General features: G+C 37.7%; 3 protein-coding genes across 3 annotated transcripts in view; 2 read left to right on the top strand and 1 right to left on the bottom strand.

Annotated features, from left to right (window-relative positions):
- LOC140931507 (uncharacterized) overlaps positions 1-12,742 on the bottom strand; it is an 18,295-nt gene extending 5,553 nt beyond the window's left edge. The window contains exon 1 of the mRNA XM_073381317.1: positions 12,687-12,742. The gene's annotated coding sequence lies outside the window, so the exon portion shown is untranslated. The remainder of the gene's footprint in view (positions 1-12,686) is intronic.
- LOC140929910 (melanocortin receptor 4-like) lies at positions 253-1,182 on the top strand. The gene has a single exon (XM_073379601.1). The coding sequence runs from the start codon at positions 253-255 to the stop codon at positions 1,180-1,182; it is 930 nt and encodes a 309-aa protein (XP_073235702.1).
- On the top strand, positions 7,837-9,284 carry LOC140929908 (melanocortin receptor 4-like). The gene is made up of 2 exons (XM_073379600.1): positions 7,837-7,922; positions 8,336-9,284. Exons 1-2 carry the CDS (start codon positions 7,837-7,839, stop codon positions 9,282-9,284), a joined length of 1,035 nt encoding a protein of 344 aa, XP_073235701.1.
- Positions 12,743-20,986: the final 8,244 nt, after the last annotated feature.

Below are 20,986 nucleotides of genomic sequence, written 5' to 3'. Positions count from 1 at the left end.
TTTTCTGGGTTGGCCTTGTTTTGTACAATTTGATTCAGTCGGTGTTTCAACCCTTAAATATCTCCCAACAATAACACTGAATTTCTGTTTGCACTCTACCTATAACATTAAGTCTAACGCCTTAGTTAATGAACCGGCTTTATTACACGCTACAGCAGATGGCCGATATGAAAGTAGCTAATAAAAGGAGGGGGCAACTGAGGTAGATATCAGTTTTGACCACCACAAATACATGCATATTGTGACAAAACTATGGCTGAACAGACCTGCACTCGATTTCTGGATTATTCCGTTAAACTGGTTTCCCAAAGGAGAAGTTTCTCCCTTGGTTTCTGTGTTTTAAACTTTGGATTTTCCCTCGTGGCGACTCTAGGAAATCTTTTAGTCATCCGCGCCTTAATGAACAACTCAACGATACCAGCTACCATCAAGAAGCTGTTCCTAAGTCTGGCTTTCTCTGATCTTGCAGTTGGATTGTGTCCGCAGCTAATCATTGATATTATCAGTGCCGTGTTGTTAAAGATGGCATCAAGTGAAGACGACTTAGCCTTCTTTTGTCCAACAGTTTTGATTGTGTTATTATATTTTATGCATCTTCTCGCCGTTGCATCTTTCCTGAATGTTATGGTCATTGCATTGGATAGACTTCTCGCTGTTTCGCTCCACCTGCGATATCAGGAGCTTGTCACGCCCACACGTGTTACAATAGTGTTGGTGTCTTTATGGTTAACAAGTTGCGTCTCTGCCTTCCTATATATTTTCCTTCAGAAAGGCATTGCAGTGGCTGCGGTTATTACCGTTATAGGATATGTTCTGACAACCCTTGCGTATGTTCGTATTTACAAAGTTGTCAGATATCATCAGAATCAGATATACGGTCAAAATCAGCTTCAAACTGCCCAAACAGCAGAGGCACAGAAACAAAGAAAATCCGCCTATAATAGTTTATTTGTCTGTGTAGTTTTCTTAGCTTGTTATCTTCCTTTTTTCCCTAGTACAATATTGTATTGGACAAACACTTCTGAAATTTCATTTCTCGAAGCTAATTTTGCGTCGATATTTTTGATTTACCTGAATTCATCATTAAATCCTTTTATTTATTGTTGGCGGTACCCAGAGATTCGCCAAAGAGTAAAAAGCACGGTAAAGCAAATATTTCACATCAACGAGAACATGTCATAAGGAAGGAATTAAAGATCTGGGTAGTTTGAACTGACAGTCTTTTCAGTGTCTTTGCGAAGTCTGGAAAACGAAATTTAGTAAGAGAACTAATGGACTTGCTTTACGGCAAAAGAAAATAAAAAATGTAAAACGAAAAAGAATAGTCTATTACAAAACTGGCTTCCTATTGGCGCACGCATCAATTTTAAAATATTACTTTTAACAATTAAAATTTTAAACGATTTAGCTCCTTACTATTTATCTTCACTCCTTCTCAAATACCAGCCGGCTCGTTTACTCCGCTCATCTAATAGAGTGTTTTACAAGTTCCTTCTGTTAATACCGTGGCTTATGGACACCGCTCATTTTCATATTATACACCGATAATCTGGAACAGTCTACCTGATCATATAAAAAAATCTGAATCTGTTTCTACTTTAAAGCAACGTTTAAAAACTTTTCGTTTTAGGAATAATTACTATATATAGTTTCACTTAGACTTTATTTACTATTGTAAGCGCATTGAGAATTCTTTAAATGCCCCATAAAAACCTACTACTACTATTACTATTATTATTATTAAAATGGAAATGGTGTTGAGAAATTGGGAAACGACACATGACTAGTGAAGTGGTCACCGTCATAACTTTCACTAATTTATCACAGGAACAAAGTTATAAGGATCTTGTCATGGTAATGGTCCAACTGGCTTATGCCTTTAAGCCCTAAGATAGATCAGCATCAAAGTTCTTCTTGTTATACCTATGCTTTAGAAAACGGAGTGGTCATGAGAATTATGGATATGATCACACAGATTCTTTAACAACTTCTTCCAACTACACTTATAGGAAATGTATAGGGACAACAAATGAGAATTTAAATATGTGGTCATAGATCTTTGCCAAGAAAAAGCATTTCAAATTACACTGACTGATGAGAAAGGCCCAAACTATTAGGTTCAAGTCCTTTCCAGAAACCTCACCGGCTTTGAAAACGCAAAACCCTCGCTGACGTCACATTAAACAACGAAACAGGTGTTACATTTGTCAAACTGAAAGTTTGCGTCGGATGGCTTAGAATTTTAAAACGAATAGAATTAAAAAAAGTCCATCACTACTTTCTTATGTTTCAAAGATTTCCGGCTGGTCGGTTAAATTGAGAGAAAAATCTCGGAGAAAAATCTCGCCGTTTCAACTTTTTAGAATGATTTAACCTTTTATAGTTAAACCAGCACATCTTTCCCAGCCTGAAACTACTCGCATCTCAGATATCAACAAAGAGGTAATTGGAACTTGATGGAAACGAACCATGCATTGAACATTTTAAACGTTGTGTTTTCATTACGTATGTCAATAAACGACCATACAACCCTGTACTCTACAAACAATACACACTGCGTTTGAGGCATATTAAACCGTCTTCATTAGCATCGACCGTCAAAGTAGTCGGCGATTTTATAAAACGAACGGAGAGGGGGCGACAAAGGTAAAATGTTTGAAAAACAACCGGCAAGATAAAAAATGGCTGAACAGTACTGCAATCGAACGTTGGAAGGTTTTCTACAACTTGCCCCTTACAGAGAAACTTTCTTCTTTTCTCTCTGTGTTTCACACTTGGCGTTTTCTCTCGTGACAAGTCTCGGAAATATTTTACTAATTCGCGCCTTATTCGAACCTTCATCAATACCAGCCAACGAGAAGAAGCTATTCCTTAGTCTGGCTTTCTCTGATCTTCGGACTGGTGTCGCAGCTAATGGCTGGCATTACTTATGCCGCGATACTGAAGACAGCATTAAAAGAAGACTACAACTTAACGTCACTCTGTCCAACAGTTATAAATTTGTCGTCTTATCTCTTCTTTTTTTTTCTGCGCTGCATCTCTCCTAACTGTCTCCACCATTGCACTCGACAGTCTTCTCGGTGTTTCGCTCCATCTGCGATATCAAGAGCTTGTCCAATCAAACGTGTCACTATAGTATTGATATCTATATGGTTAACAAGTTTTATCACTGCCTTGATATACATTTTCCTTCCGAAAAGCAATGAAATGCTACCTGCAGTTATTTTACTGGTAGGGTGTTTTCTGACAACAGTGGCATATGTTCGTATTTACAAAGTCGTCAAATATCACCAGAATCAGATATACAGTCAAAATCAGCTTCAAAGTGCACAAACAGGGGAGGAACTCAGACAAAGGAAGTCCGCTTATAATGCTTTATTTGTCTATTTTGTTTTTCTAGTTTGTTGTCTTCCTTTTTTGCCTTCTGTAATATTGTACTTGATTAATACTTCTGAAATTTCGTTTCTCATAGCCAAATATGCGTCGTTATTCTTAATTTCCCTGAATTCATCATTAAATCCCATTGTTTATTGTTGGCGGTACCGAGAGATTCGCCAAATTGTAAAAAGCACAATGAAGAAAATACTTCGTTTGGACGAGAATATGATGTGAGGATGCAAAGTTCTACGAGACGAAATTTGGAGAGAACGAGCAATTTTAGAAGGAAACTGGGACGAGTTAACTTTCGTAAAGACTTCTGGGACTGTTACTAGGGACAAGGAAAAAAATGACCAAAAATGACCGCGCTGATGGGCGCGTCCCCACCTGAGTAACAATCCCAGGAAAAATTGCGGGAAAGATTTCGGCCCTAATCGTTTCAAAAGTGGCGAATGGACTTGCTGTGCCCAAAGACCAAGGAAAGGTGTAAACGGGAGAAGATTGGTCGCTACAATTGGAATTGGTCTCTTAATAGAGAACCTCAAAACAGACACCTTTGAACTAAATTCCGTCTACGACTTTCACGAAATGTAATGGACTTACAGCGGAAAAAGACTAACATATAAAAGTGAATTTCAATTCAGCATTTTAAACATTGGGATACAAGGCGATTTTTGTAATAACCAACTACCTAAGATTGAATTCTGATCAATGTTATTCGCTTTCTAGCGCTAAAACGGTCGTGGTCGTTGACTACAATTGTCATTGACAGTATGGCCACGTACTGGGTTTGCGCCCACAAAAGTCTCATATGCCGATTGCATGTCCAATAAGCCAGAGTTCACTACGCTGACCAACTATAACGCACTCACTTTGAAACGTTTAGTTTAGGTACAGATGTTCACAAGACGTCGAAATTACGTCAAGAAAAGGTTGGCGTCAAATTGTTTTAAAATTTAAAATAGAATTTCAATTTTAATATTACCCTAATTGTGTTTTAGGCTTATGCAATTTTGCAAGGGGGTGAAAATAACTTTTAATTTGGAGACCAAACAACCCTTTTTCAATATAAACAACAGTTCACGCTGGGATGGAAACTGATCATTTTCAGTGATAGAAATGTAGCATTTATGTAGCAGGTTTGTTTTGCATTTGTGGTATCTATTGTTGTGGTATCTATTGTCGACAGACTTCTCGCCATTTCTCTCCACCTGCGATATCAGGAGCTTATCACACCCAAACGTGTTACCATATTGTTGATATCTTTATGGTTAATAAGTTGTATCACTGCCTTCATATACATTCTCCTTCCGGAAAGCAATGAAATGTCAGCTGCGGTTATTTCACTGATAGGATATGTTCTGACAACAGTGGCTTATGTTCGTATTTACAAAGTTGTCAAATATCACCAGAATCAGATATACAGTCAAAATCAGCTTCAAGTTGAACAAAAAAGGAAGGAAATCCGACAAAAGAAGTCCGCCTATAACGCTTTATTTGTCTATCTTGTTTTTCTAGCCTGTTATCTTCCTTTTTTGCCTTCTACAATATTGTATTTGACAAATACTTCTGAAATTTCGTCTATCGTAGCTCAAGGTGTGTCGATATTCTTGATTTGCCTGAATTCATCATTAAATCCCCTCCTTTATTGCTGGCGGTACCGAGAGATTCGCGAAATTGTTAAAAACACAGTGAAAAAATTATTTTCCATGGACGAGAACATGACATAACAAAAGACCTCAAGCTCAGAATACCTTAATGGTACTTAATTTCGCGATTTTGGCAAGACAGTATTTCGCGGGGTTCTATTTTCGCGATTTCATTAGGCAAATATGGAAAAGGGCATTAAATTTCGCGATTCAAGCGTTCTCAACTTGATTTCAGTTTTCAATCTTCTGAACATTTTGAAATATCAACATCAAATGAAACAAGCAAAATGCATATTAACGTTATTTCAGAAGAACAAAGTCACGGAATGGAACGTACCAGTAAAGCCAACAGATAACTTGTCGGTATTTGTCAACACATATATCAAACAAAGTGTATGTTAGTAAAGTGTAGTTATTAAATGTTTTTTTTCTTTCTGTGATTTGAATTTTCTATACGGGTATTAAATTTCGCGGGGATTTTTATTTGCGGGTCTTTAATTTTGCGATTTTACCACAATCGCGAAAAACGAGAAATTGAAGACCCGCGACATTATATATAAGTACCAATGAAGTAGTTTTATTTTAGAGCGTAATGCGAACTCATGTGTATTTTAAAAGGCTTGACTCAACCACGAATTCAGTGGGTTTTGATTCCAAGGAGAAAGATTCCTCTCATTTTTGTGAAACCTGGCAAGTAGGTTCCTTTCCACGTTTACATTCATTTGATGAGCTTTTCAACTTTAATAATAACTTAGTTATTTATTTACATAGCGCTCATATCCTGAGCTCAAGGCGCTTAAAGCCTCAGTCGCGTGACTCACCTTCGCCTTGTAACGGGCCAAAATGTTTAACTGAAAACGGTGAATACTTAGTCAACCTGTATTCGCCTTATTTTATCGTTTTTCTATGGCTCCTAGTAAGGGCTTTAGAATGCCCCTTTGAATCATGTCCATGTGTTATCGGAAACCGTCAGTTAAGTAAAACAGGTCACGTGACTTAACAAAACTACTTAAAACTGATAAGGCATAGAATGAATTCCGCATTAAAAGACGCAATCGTGTTGAGAAGGGTTAAGGCCAACTTGACGGCGAAAAGTTTCGAATTTTTAAAGTGGAAAATAATGTACCCCATTTGAAGGAACACGTTTTAAGGCGTCATCAGAAGCAGGAAATCACGTGACTGTATATGACGCTTTTTTTCCATTATACACGTTAAAGGTTAATTCTTCTCAGTTTCACGACTAAAACGAACTTATTCTTACGAGGTGCAAGCGTGATGTCTTAAAACTCTGCTGGGGGTTCTCTACATTAAAAAAGCCAAGCCTTAACTAGCCTTCCGCGCCTGCGTGGGAGGCTAAGCCTTAACACAATTGAGAAGTTCTAAGCAACGAAACATAGTGAAAAAAGCAATGGAATTGCTGTGCCCAAAGACTAAAGAAATGCGTAATAGGAACAATATTTGTCTCTTTAACATCGGAATTGCTGTCTCTAAATAGAGAAACGAAGACAACTTCGATCCAAATAAAAGTTTTCGCAAAACCTTCCCAAACACAAAAAATCTTTGTACTGTGGTTAGTTGTATTAATCTAAAAGGTTTTTTTATAAAAGGGAAAAAAAAGCATTTTGACATGCCATAAGAGCTAACAAACGACCAGTGAGGCTCGCTGTGCAGTTGTCCATCCAGACTTTTATATTGCGAGTTCATATTAGAGAGTTATTTGAAAGAAAAAAAAGGAAGACGAGAACAAACCAAAATATTAGCTTACAGTCCTTTCCAGAAACCCTACCGTCTTTGAAAACGCAAAATCTTCGCTGGCGTCACCTTAAACTACCAAACAGGTGTTAAATTTTTCAAACTGAAAGCTTGCGTCAGATGGCTTCAAAGCTTAAAAAGAGAATAGAAGTAAAAAAATCCGTCACTACTTTATTATGTTTCAAAGATTTCCGGCTGGTCGGTTAAATTGAGAGAAAAAACTCGCCGTTTCAACTATTTAGAATGATTTAACCTTCTACTGTTAAAACCAGCAGTTTTAGATTACACAAGCACATCTTCCCTACCCTGAAACTATTCGCATCTCAGTTATAAACAAAGAGATAATTGGAACTTGGTGGAAACGAACCATGTATTTCATATTTTAAACGTTTTGTTTTCATTACTTACGTTAATAAACGACCTTACAACTCTGTACTCTACAAACAATACAGACCGCGTTTAAGGCATATCAAACCCTCTACATTAACATCGAGCGTCAAAGTAGTTGGCTATTTTGAAAACGGAACTGGGAAGGGGTGACAAACGCTGAAAAAAAAATGCTTCTTAAATAACCAGCAAGATAAAAAAATGGCTGAACAGTACGGCAATCGAACGTTGAAAGGTCTTCCACAACTTGCCCGTTACCGAAGAACTATCTTCTTTTCTTTTTGTGTTTCACACTGCGTTTTCTCTCGTGACAAGTCTTGGAAATCTTTTAGTAATTCGCGCCTTATTTACAGCTTTATCAACACCAGCCAACATCGAGAAGCAGTTCCTTAGTCTGGCTTTCTCTGATCTTGCAGTAGGATTGGTGTCGCAGCTAATGACGGGCATTATTTACGCCGTGATACTGAAGATAGTATCAAAAGGAGACTACAACTTAACGTCACTCTGTCCAACAGTTTTAAATTTATACTATTATCTTTTTTTTTCCCTGCGCCGCATCTTTTCTAACTGTCACTGCTACTGCATTCGATAGACTTCTCGCCATTTCTCTCCACCTGTGATATCAGAAGCGTGTCACCTCTAAGCGTGTAACTATGGTATTGATATCTTTATGGTTAACAAGTTGTATCACTGCCTTCATTACGTTCTCCTTTCGAAAAGGAATGAAATGTTAGCTGCCGTTATTTCACTGATAGGGTATGTTCTGACGACCGTGTCTGACAATTTCCTGCCAAAATTATAGAAGCGGTTCTTTTCAGCAGGCAACAGCCAACATGTCAATTATGGACAGAGACGTAATTGGGACTTGATGGAAAAGGACAATATATTGCAGAGTTTAATTGTTTTGTTTTCAATACTTACAGCTTCTGGGTTGACCTTGTTTTAGGCAATTTGATTCGAAGTTTCAACCCTTAAAATTCTTACCAACAATAACACTCAATTTTTGTTTGCACTCCACATATAAACATTGTGTCTAACGCTTTAGATGACTAAAAAGCTATATTAAGTGCCACAGTTATGTCACGGCAGATGGCTGATTGAAAGGTAGTTAATAAACCGAAGGGGTAATTAATGTACATATTTAATCCAAAAATCCATGTATAAGTCAGGCAAGTTAAACTATGGCTGAACAGTACTGCACTCGAACGCTGTATTATTTTCTCAAACTTGTTCTCCACCGGAGAGGTTTCTTTCACGCTTGGTTTCTGTGTTTTAAACTTTGTATTTTCTCTCGTGGCGACTCTAGGAAATTTTGTAGTTATCCACGCCTTAATGAAGGCCTCAACCATACCAGTCAACGTCAAGAAGATGTTCTTAAGTCAGGCTTTCTCTGATCTTGCAGTGGGATTGTTGCCGCAGGCAATGGCCGCTATTATCCGTGCAGTGATACTGAAGATGGTATCGAGTGGAGAAAACTTAGCCTCCTTCTGTCCAACAGTTTTAAGCGTGCATTACTACTTTGCGAGTCTGCTCTCCACTGCATCTTTCCTGAATGTTATTGTCATCGCAGTTGACAGACTTCTCGCTGTTTCGCTCCATTTGCGATATCAGGAGCTCATCACGCCCAAACGTGTTACTAAAGTACTGTTGTTTGTGTGGTTAACAAGTTGCATCATCGCCTCTATGTTCATTTTCCTTCCAAAAGGCAATGAAAAGGTAGCTGTGGCTATTTTACTGGTAGGATATGTTTTGACAACTGTGGCATATGTACGTATTTACAAAGTTGTCAAATATCATCAGAATCAGATTTACATTCAAAATCAGCTTCAAAACGCCCAAACAAGGGAAGCACTCCAACAAAGGAAGTCCGCCTATAATGCTTTATTTGTCTATCTCGTTTTTCTAGCCTGTTATTTTCCTGCGATACCTTCTAAAATATTATATTTGACAAACACTTCTGACATTTCGTTTTGCGCAGTTCATTACGCGTCCGGATTCTTGGTTTTTCTGAATTCATCATTAAATCCTCTTGCTTATTGCTGGCGGTACCGAGAGATTCGCCAAATTGTAAAAAGGACAATAAAGCAATTATTTCACATCAACGGGAACATGACATAAGGAAAGATCTAAAGCTCTAGATAGATAGTATTAGCTGAAAGTCGAGACCTGGCCACTAAACTTGTCAACGTTTTTACTTTCAGTAATTTATCAATGAACAAAGTTATGACGATTTTGTCATGTGATGACCAAACTGTGCTTAGCGATCGGTTTCAGGTTAACCAACACTTTACCCCAGTCTACAAGTTGTGGACATAAGGCATGTTGTGTAGACAAGGGACGAGAAGGATACTCCGCGACCCACAAATGCCTGCGGGTTCGGAGTCTTTAGTAGCGGACAAAAGAAAGCACTAAGAACAAAGAAATCCATAGGACAACATACCTCAAAAGCTTTTAAAGCTAGCGGGCGACACGATAACCTGTCAATACTCTGTCTATTCCGACTCTGCATTAAGAACAGGATTGTGTTTACTAGCTGGAAAACTGCGAGGCTTACTCCGGAACATAAAAAGGACGACGAACCCAATTGCAGTAACTTTAGAGCGATATCACTGCTAAACGTCCCAAGCAAGATCCTTGAATAAGTAGTAAACAACACAATTGTCTGTCATGTCCATGAAGGCAATAATCTGGTCAAAGGACAAACGACGGGCATACCAAAAAGGGACTTTGCCATATTAGGACCACTCATGGACTGCAACTCTGACTTATTTCAGTCTCAGGAACGTCTTCATTGCAGGCCTGCGCTGCGAGACTTATTTTTAATTTGCCTAAAGACATGGTGTCTGCTTAAGTCCTACAACGGGCTTAATCGCCAACCATCTCTTTTTATCATAAATTTGCTATTTTTATCTGTTTTCTTAAAGCTTCCCATGATAGGTTACCTATCATAGTAATCGATTTTTAAACATTTCAAAGAAACGGGCCACAAGTTATTCAACCCGGGCATGCGTTTCTCTAGTAGTTCCGTGTTTCAACACTCGCATCATGCAAGACTCCGTCGCAAGTAGAGGCTCAGTCCTATGGAACGCAGTGACTGGCAAATGATATTCATTGTCGTGGTCTCAGGCTAAAGCTTAAATCTTTAGATACCTTCAATAAATTTAGCTTTAAGATAACGTCCGCATCTACTCTTGTAGTCTTATCAAAGATAATTTTGTATATAATACTTGACTTCCTCACATTTGTAAATATTTCTACTTTATATTCTTATTTGCCTTTCGTAAATGCCATTAGTTTGTAGTTTCTCATTGTCATTAGTTAGCTGCAAACGACCCCAAAAGTTCATGTAGCTTTAACACTCATCGTTTTTAAATAAAGACCATCTAGCACTTTAAGCCCTAAAAGTGATCAGCAAGAAATTTCTCCATGTAATTATAACATCAATGCTTTAGAAAACAGAGTGGTGGCGAGAATAAAGCACACGATCAGACAAGATGAATCTAACTGATTCTTTAGTAACTTCTTCCCACCATTACTATAGCAAACGTATAGGGACAACAGAGGAGAATTTAAATTTGGGTATGGTATTATGGTTTAAAAGGGTTAAAAGGCCAAGTAGATTAGTTCTTCCACGAAATGGTCTTAGAACTTCGCCAACAAAAAAAAAAAAATCATATTCTACTGATTGACACCAGACACAAAAGAACATGACCAACGTAACAACAACAACAACAACAACGACAGCTACTCTAGGATAGGGGGGATTTGGGGAGTTTACTCTAGTATAGAGTAGCAAAATTCAGCTGAACTAGCTCTGGTATAGGTTAAGGGTTCCAGGGTCCCAGCGGCACATCCCCACCCAGAAATTCCTAAACTAACTAGTTGACATCAGCATTAAATAGAAATAAATTACAGGTCAGCAAGAAAACGCCATCTTTCTCGCAGACCATAACATTTTCAGGATAGACATAGACCTAGGCACTTTCCTTTACGTGGTAAATATGCTTAGCTATATGGCTATTACAGATATCCCACAGGTAAAATTAAGGTAGAAATTAAAATACAAAGTTTTAAAAATTTAAATTACTAATTGCTATGAATATGAATTAGCTAAGATACAATAATTAAAAATACCTTAACCTGAAATTATGATTCAATGACAAAAGTTATAAAAATTCTAAACATCTAAAACTTAAAACACAAACCCTGCTAGCAACTTCCTTAGTTCCAGCTGAAGCACAAAAATTGTATGCGTATCAGGATGCGTATCAATTCAATCTGATCCATCAAGAGCTGAAGACGGTTCAATGTATATACAGCTTATAGAATGATATTCTTACAAATTATCAAAAAAAGTCATACATGTATTTAAAGAAGGTTGTTTGTATAACCCTTCTTCAGTGTTGAGAAAACCATTGCAATACGTCATTGTTATTAGAGGCTAAAGGAAGCGTGCGCAGGTAAATTGTAGCCTGTGCCATATATACAACTAGCATGCATAAAGGTGAAAATTCTGTTCTCAAAGGTTTGAACCGTTATTGAAAACAAATAAAATAGAGTTTAAAAACAATGGGAAGATCATATCGGGTACATTCGGCTAAATTGGAGTATTCGGTTTGTAAAGGGGCAACGAAACGCCTAATTTTCTGCCCATATCTCCCACAGTCAGATGTGCATTCTTATAACACAACAAGATCGGGGGTCTTTTAGTTACTCCATTGCAGGACTAACTAAAGAAAGTTGTCTATCTGTTTCCAAGGTCCTAAGTGCTTTAGCTCTCTTAGTGTTGAAATTCAAAATGCAACAAGCATTGTGTCCTTTTTCCGTAAACTAGAAGCATTTCCATACCAAAACATATTTTCTTTGCCTCTCCATTTAATTTTTTTCCACTTTTCGCTTTGCATTTTTTAACCTAACTAAGCTTAATACAAATATCTAATATGTTATAATGTTTAGTGTTAAGTAACTCTGCCATTTATTTGACATGTATACTTCCGCTGATACGTTGTAAAAATAATTATTTGAGGAAGCCTATTCCTTGGGCTTCCCTGCAGTTAGCTTCTTATATTTAAGTAATGCATTTGTATTGTGGCAAAACAATAAACTTCAAACTTGAAGTAGGATCTCAGATTAGAGAACTTTAGATTCAAGGATGAGGACAACTATGAATGAGAGATTTGACTTAAAGTTTTTTCGCATATTCTCATAATACAGACTTCCCACAAAGCTTCATTTTACCATTTTTCACTAGAAAAGTTAGCACTGTTACTTTTAGTGAAGTATTTGTGATTGTTGCTTCTTGCTGCCCAAACACTGGACATTCATCTGGGTTCGCAGGTTAGGGCGGGGCACTCTTAACATGTTGTTTGTTTACAATAAGTAACAGCTGCTGTTGTGAATCACCTTTGTTTGTTGTGGTGAGGAATTAGACGAAATTTTCAGGACACAATTAATTAAAGAAATAAACAGGTTATACCAAACACATGGGTATTGTTTAGTGAAAAAATAAAGTAAACTTACTTGTACTATATTTGCATTCCTAAGTTGTGTTGAAGAGATCTTTGCTTTCTTTGTGATCCTGTCTTAACCTTTATAAAATGGACATTTAATGGAGAAAGAATAAACAGTCATAAAGAGTGCTCTTCAGAAACCTTTCAGGTAACTAAACACAAATTACTGGTGAGTGGTAAGTGGTTATGGTAAGTATTTTGAGCCTGGGGGGAGGGGGCGCTGCTTCCAAATATGGGGTAGATGGGTATAAGCCTCCTGACAGGGTATGGTTTTTAAGGGTCGCCATTTTAAACATTGGGATACCAGGTGATTTTTGTAATAACTACCTACCTAAAATTGAATTCTTCAAAACACGATCCGGTCTCTCCCAGTTGCGAAGAAAGAAGACACCTTTAGGGCACCTACTTAATGAAACTCAAGGTCCTTTTTCATCGTCGACTAACTTCTTAAAAAGAAAAATTTAAGAGGATTTTTTCCCCTTGTATGGACAAAACTGTGTTTGCTACGGCTCAAGAACCTTAGCGTTTACAAGCGTGATTGTACCGACTACTTGCAAAGAATAAGTAACAATGTGACAAAATGGCCATTTTTCAAGCTGTAATCGATTTCCATCCGAACAATCGACAGCAAAAGTAGTTGCTTACAACTGTATGCATGTCTCTATTAAAAAAAGTGAAGTCTCTCTTTCTCTTGGCCATGGAAGATCTGGATACGAGATAAGACGCGCCCTACGGCTTGACGTAAGCCTACAGCGGAAGTTGCAATATTGAGGCTCTTTAGAGACGAACACATATACTAGTTGGCATTCGAAAAGAGTTTACAAATAAGCAAGGTTATTCGCTTTGCGGCAGTCAATTCAGAAAAACCGTCGCAAGTCTACATTTGAGACAAATCTTAAAGAAAGACGAAGGAAGACAAATACAGTCCATAATGTTAGGCTCCAGTCCATTTATAAAAACCTCACCGACTTGCAAGACTAAAAAGCCTCGCTGACTGGACGTCACCTTACTAACTACTACTGAAACAGGTTCTAAACGTTTTAAAACTGAAGCATTGCGTCAAAATGCTTAAAATTTTGAATAAAAAATAGAATTAAACAAAATCCATCTGTATTTTATCATGTTTCAAAATTTCGCTGGACGGTTAAATTTAGAGGAAAGACTCGCCCTTTCAACGTTTTAGAATAAATTTAAGTTCTATTTTCTAAACCGATCATTTGCAATTAAACAAACGGTTCTTCTCAGCAGGCAACAACTCACATGTCAATTATGGACAGAGAGGTAATTGGAACTTTATGGAAAGGACTATATATTGCGGTGTTTAATTCTTTTGTTTTCAATGCTAGTGTTGCAAAACCTTCCCCGTGCATTGTTTTCTGGGTTGGCCTTGTTTTGTACCATTTGATTCGGTGTTTCAACCCTTAAAAATCTATACCAACAATAACACCAAATTTCTGTTTGCACTCCACCTATAACATTAAGTCTAGGGCTTTAGTTAATGAGCCGGCTTTATTACGCGCTACAGCAGATGGCCAATGTGAAAAAAAGCTAATAAAAGGAGGGCGCAATTAAGGTAGATATCAGTTTTAACCACCACAAATACATGCACATTGTGACAAGTAAAACTATGGCTGAAGAGACCTGCACTCTATTTCTGGATGGTTGGATTAAACTGGTTTCCCAAAGGAGAAGTTTCTCCCTTGGTTTCTGTGTTTTAAACTTTGTATTTTCCCTCGTGGCGACTCTAGGAAATCTTTTAGTCATCCGCGCCTTAGTGAACAACTCAACGATACCAGCTACCGTCAAGAAGCTGTTCCTAAGTCTGGCTTTCTCTGATCTTGCAGTTGGATTGTGTTCGCAGCTAATGACCGCTATTATCAGTGCCGTTATGTTGAAGATGGCATCAAGTGAAGACGACTTAGCCTTCTTTTGTCCAACAGTTTTGATTGTGTTATTATATTTCATACATCTCCTCGCCGTTGTATCTTTCCTGAATGTTACTGTCATTGCATTTGATAGACTTCTCGCTGTTTCGCTCCACCTGCGATATCAGGAGCTTGTTACACCCACACGTGTTACAATAGTGTTGGTGTCTTTATGGTTAACAAGTTGCATCTCTGCCTTCCTGTATATTTTCCTTCTGAAAGGCTTTCCACTGGCTGCGGTTATTTCCGTTATAGGATATGTTCTGACAACCCTTGCGTATGTTCGTATTTACAAAGTTGTAAAATATCATCAGAATCAGATATACAGTCAAAATCAGCTTCAAAATGCCCAAGCAAGGGAGGCACACAAACAAAGAAAATCAGCCTATAATAGTTTATTTGTCTCTGTAGTTTTCTTAGCTTGTTATCTTCCTTTACTGCCTTGTAGAATATTGTATTTGACAAACACTTCTGAAATTTCATTTCACGAAGCTTATTTTGCGTCGATATTCTTCATTTACCTTAATTCATCATTAAATCCTTTTATTTATTATTGGCGGTACCCAGAGATTCGCCAAAGTGTAAAAAGCACAGTAAAGCAAATTTTTCACATCAACGAGAACATGTCATAAAGAAGGAATTAAAGATCTGGTTAGCTTGAACTGACAGTCTTTTCAGTGTCTTTGCGAAGTCTGGAAAACGAAATTTAGTAAGAAAACTAATGGACTTGCCTTAGGCCAAAAGAAAATGAAAAATGTAAAACGAAAAAAAATAGTCTATTACAAACCAGAGTTGTTGGAAATTGATGGAAAAGGACTATATATTACGGTGTTTAATTGCTTTGTTTTTAATACTAATGTCGCAAAGCCTTCCCCATGCATTGTTTTCTGAGTTGGCCTTGTTTACAATTTGATTCGGTGTTTCAAACCTTAAAATTTTGTACCAACAATAAGAATTTCTGTTCGCACTCTAACTATAAACATTGAGTCTAAAGCTCTAGTTAATGAACCGACTATATAACGTTCACAGCAGATGGCTATTATGAAAGGTACCTAATTAACCGAGGGGGTAATTAATGTGGATATGTTACCAAAATGAAAAACTCATCTATATATTTTGACAAGTTAAACCATGGCTGAACAGTACTGCAGTCAAATGCTTGATTCCTTTTTAAAACTTGTTCACCACAGCAGATCTTCCATCCCTGCTTTCTGTGTTTCACACTTTACATTTTCCCTCGTGGCGACTCTTGGAAATCTTTTAGTTATCCGCGCTTTAATAAAAGCCTAAACGATACCAGCCAACGTCAGGTAGATGTTCATAAGTCTGGCTTTCTCTGATCTTGCAGTTGGATTGTTGCCGCAGCTTATGGACGCTATTATCTTTGCCGTGGTGTGGAAGATGGCGTCAAGAAGAGGCAACTTAGCATACCTTTGTCCAACGGTTTTACGCGTGCTTTATTATTTTATGTATCTTCTCGTCGCTGCATCTTTCCTGAATGTTGTTTTCATTGCATTTGATAGACTTTTTGCTTTTTCGCTCCATTTGCGATATCAGGAGCTTTTCACACCCAGACGTATTACAATAGTGTTGGTATCTGTATGGATAATAAGTTGCGTCCTCGCCTTCCTATTTATTTTCTTTCCAAAAGAAATGGAAATGGTAGCTGTGGTTATTACCGTAACAGGATATACTCTAACTACCGTGGTATATGTTCGAATTTACAAAGTTGTCAAATATCATCAGAATCAGATATACAGTCAAAACCAGCTTCAAAATGCCCAAACAAGGGAGGCACACAAACAAAGAAAATCCGCCTATAATAGTCTATTTGTCTCAGTAGTTTTTTTAGCTTGTTATTTTCCTTTTTTTCCCTGTACCATACTGTACATGACAAACAACACTGAAATCTCGTTTATCGTCGCTCAATTTGCGTCGGAATTCTTAGTTTGCCTGAATTCATCATTAAATCCTCTTGTTTATTGCTGGCGGTACCGAGAGATTCGCCAAATTGTAAAAAACACAGTGAAGAAAATAATTCGCATGAACGAGAATATGACATAAGAAAAGACCTTAACTTCAGGAAAGTTTTAACTAAAAATGTAATGCAAAGTTTTTTTGAAACGAAATTAAGTGAGAAAATGCAATGGACTTGCTTTGCTACAAAGACTAAGGAAACGTGTGAAAGAGAAAGATTGGCGTATTCGACATCGGAATTGGTCTGGCTGGAAAGAGAAACAAAAAGACACCTTTGATCTTAATTCCTTCTACAACTTCTACGAAATGGAATTAAGCAAGAAAACCAATAGACTTGCAGCGCAAAAAGACCAAGAAAACATATAATGTGAATTTCAGTTCAGCATTTTAAACATCGGGTTGCAATGCGATTTGTTATATTAACTACCTACCTAAGATTGGTCTCTTCGAAATTGGATCTGGTCTCTGTGAACTGCGAGAAAAGAAGACGCTTTTAGAGCATTTATGTAACGAAACTCGGCTCTGTTTTTCATCGACAAATAACTTTTTACAGAGAGAAACTTAAAAGCATTTTTCCCCTTTAACGCACAATGTTAGCTATGGTGAAAGAACCTTATCGTTTTCAAGAAATATCCTTACAACCGTGACTGTACCGATAACTGCCAAAGAATGAGTAACAATGTGACAAAATGGCCAATTTTCAAGGTGTAATCGATTTCAATCCCAACAATCGCCAGTCAAAGTAGTTGTTTACAACTGTATGCATGTCTCCATTAAAAAAAAGTGAAGTCTCCCTTTCGCTTGGCCGTGGGAAATGTGGGTACGAAATAAGACGCGTCCTACGACGTACGCCTACAGCGGAAGTTGCAATCTTAACACTCTTTAGAGACGAACACATATGCTCGTAGGCATTCGAAAAGAGTTTACAAATAAGCAAGGTCATTTGGGTTCGCTCTGCGCCATTTCCAGTCAGAAAAACCGTTGCGAGAGCACATTTGAGACAAATCTCAAAGAAAGACGAAGGAAGACGAAAACTATCAAAAATGTTAGGCTCCAGTCCATTTATAAAAACCTCACCAGCTTGGAAGACTAAAAAGACTCGCTAAGCGGACATACCTGTCAACTACGAAATGGGTGCTAAACCTATCAAAACTGAAACCTTGCGTCAAATTCCTTAAAAGTTTAAATAAAAGAACAGAACTAAACAAAATCCATCTGTGTTTTATAATGTTTCAAAAATTTCGCTGGACGGTTAAACTGATTTAGAGGAAAAACACGCCCTTTCAACGTTTTAGCGGAGCTCTGGCGCGCGAAGCGCGCCTGCGGAGCACCATGGATAAGTAAATCTACCCAACCAAGAAAATTTGGTAATCACGTGACCGTACACCGCCCTCAGCCCGCCCGCCCGTCCGTCCGCACCACAGGGCAACCAATGTTCAATCTCACACTTTCTAGCTAGTTTGGGAGCACAGGAAGACTGAGATTGCAGACATATTGCACATCAATCTTGTGATCAATTGACAGCTGTCAAAACAGGGTATCCGCTGATCAGTATCACCTGATCGTATCGCGAGCTCAGGTGTCGACCCATCGAGCTCGAGTATCTTTTTGAAGTTATCCGCTGACAAGTTACTAGTTTTCAAATGATTGCAGGCTCAAGTTTAATTTTTCAATTCATATGAATTATGTTGTGTTTTATATGTGCCGCACAATTAAAATTTTGATTTCAAACTGACCTCGGCAGCTAAAAATTAAGCCAGTTTTTACAGGCAGGGAGGACACGCTAGTTGCTTTTGACTTTTCTCACCAAGGTCACGCGTTGTTCACGCTCTACGTCCAATTTTTATACTCTGATTGGTCAAAATTTGACAGGTGAGTTCAAGCGGAAAAATTATACAGCATCTTGAAACTTGTTTACTTTGACAGCTGAAGCTGACAGAGTTTTGTGTCAACTTGTGATGTTTTTAACTGTCTTTTTCCACTGAATGTACAAAGTGAAATTCAGCTGCTATCAAGAGTCTTCTGTTATTCATGGCTAGTTTGTTTATTGGGTTTTTGGTTGAGAAATACGTCGCTTTGGCAAAGTCGGAAATCCGATTTCGGATGGCATCGTTTTCGTTTTTCACCTTGCTTGATGCGTAAGACGGTTGAAAAGTCTGAAACGATTCTGGCCTTACTTGATAGTTTTCAGTGCATCTCGAAAGGTAAGCCTGAGTAATTATTGTATTTGATGTTTGTTTTTTATATCTAATTTAATGAAGTCGAGCGTAGTTTACGCGGCTATTTGGTTTATGCACGTTTGTAAGATTTGAGACAATGATCTGACCGAGAGTGACCGAGTATCAGGTTTGATTATAAGCTTATGGAACTTTAAAAAGCCTTTAGACATTTTCTCACCGCAAATAGAAAGAAAACGTTCCAAAGAATATTTGGTTATAATTCTGGCTGTAAAAGAAAGCTTTGAGCGATTTTCTTGCCTCAAGTTCATCTTTGAAAAAAGCAAACACCGGGAAGCCGGCTTAAAACGTAAACAAGGATTTTCAGAGACACTTTAATACTTGTCTTCGTGAATGAAAATTGTTGTCTCTGTATATGTTTCACCTTATTATTTTCCCTTTCTTTATTGATTGTTAGTAGTCTCTTTTGCAATTTTAATCGCTGTGCCGTTTGTTTTCAGTCGCTCATGAACATCGCTTGCAGGAGTAGTCAAAATGCCGCGCGTATCATACGCTTTTGAAGATTACAGATCGTTATAGAATCATTAAATAAAAAATAAACATAATAAATTCTTTATTGTGTTGAAGCGTATAACTATATTAATCTTAATTTAAACAGTCGACTTGTCAAAAGTGAGAACCGGCTAGCCGTATAGGTGATTTTGGAAATTTTTTTGACGGTTTCGCTAAAAGCTAGCCCACGCGTGCTTTGATCGTCCTGAATATTGAATGAGTGCAATTTGTATTGCAAAAGTGTGAAACACTGCATTCTGTCCGAGGTCTGTACGATGAAAACGGCGCCTCATGGTACTGTTTCACCTCAGATGTGATGTACAAAAAGTATAAAAGGTTGGTTTACACGTCCCCAGACTTGTTGGGAAGATTTTGTAAAGTAAACATGTCGAACGCAAAAATTCGGCCTGATTTGTTTTCAAGGCATAATCTACTGTGATCAAGAGCCATTATGGCTCTTAAATGTGATCGAAGATGATTGCTATTTTTTGGGTGTACATATAAAGGCTATCAACTCGATGTAAGATTAAGTTCACTCTTAGCTTGGACTGTTTGCAAATTATTTTTCTCGAAAATCACGTAGTCTTTCCCTCAAAAGTCACATGAATGTGCTCTAAAGTTAACTGATTTGTGGAATAAAAGTTTATTGTTTGATTTGAATTATAAATTCGAGTTAATAGGAGCTTCGCTTTTAGCCCTGGCTAAATCTATATATTAGAATAAATTAAAGTTCTATTTTCTATACTGAGCATTTGCAATTAAACAAACGGTTCTTCTCAGCAGGAAACAGCTCACATGTCAATTATGGACAGAGAGGTAATTGGAACTTAATGAAAAGGACCATACCAAAAACTCTTTATACACATTATCCACGATGATTAATATCTTTCATGACAGTTTATTGTTTTGTTTGCAATACTTGTGTCGCAGAACCTTCCCCTTGCATTGTTTTCTGGGTTGCCTTGTTTTATACAATTTGATTTGGTGTTTCAACCCTTCAAATTTACACCAACCATAACACTGAATTTCTGTTTACACTCGACCTATAACATTAATTCTGAGGCTTTAGTTAATAAACTGGCTTTATTACGCGACACAGCAGACGGCCGATGTGAAAAGTAATTAATGTAGATATCAGTTTTAACCACGACAAATACATGTATATAATGTACAAGTTAAACAATAGCTGAACAGAACTGCAATCGATATCTGGATTATTTCGTTAAACTGGTTTCCCACACGAGAAGTTTCTCACTTGGTTTCTGTGTTTTAAACTTTGGATTTTCCCTCGTGGCGACTCTAGGAAATCTTTTAGTCATCTGCGCCTTAATGAAGACCTCAACGATACCAGCCACCGTCAAGAAGCTGTTCCTAAGTCTGGCTTTCTCTGATCTTGCAGTTGGATTGTTACCGCAGCTTATGACCGCTATTATCAGTGCCGTGATGTTGAAGATGGCATCAAGTGAAGACGACTTGGCCTTCTTTTGTCCAACACTTTTGATTGTGCTTTTATATTTTCAGTCCCTTCTCGCCTTTGCATCTTTCCTGAATGTTATTATCATTGCATTGGATAGACTTCTTGCTGTTTCGCTCCATCTGCGATATCCGGAGCTTGTCACGCCCATACGTGTTACAATAGTGTTGGTGTCTTTATGGTTAACAAGTTGCGTCTATGCCTT

This window comes from Porites lutea, chromosome 3 (genome assembly GCF_958299795.1).
Source record: "Porites lutea chromosome 3, jaPorLute2.1, whole genome shotgun sequence".
NCBI lineage: Eukaryota > Metazoa > Cnidaria > Anthozoa > Scleractinia > Poritidae > Porites > Porites lutea.
Note: the sequence above shows the minus strand (reverse complement) of the source record. Positions and strands in the feature narration are given on the sequence as shown.

Excerpts from the sequence above, each read along its gene's own strand:
- LOC140929910 (XM_073379601.1), top strand. The coding sequence starts at position 253 with ATGGCTGAACAGACCTGCACTCGATTTCTGGATTATTCCGTTAAACTG.
- LOC140929908 (XM_073379600.1), top strand. The coding sequence starts at position 7,837 with ATGGTTAACAAGTTGTATCACTGCCTTCATTACGTTCTCCTTTCGAAA. Across the intron at positions 7,923-8,335 it reads GCCGTTATTTCACTGATAGG|GCAAGTTAAACTATGGCTGA; the intron begins GTATGTTCTGAC and ends TGTATAAGTCAG.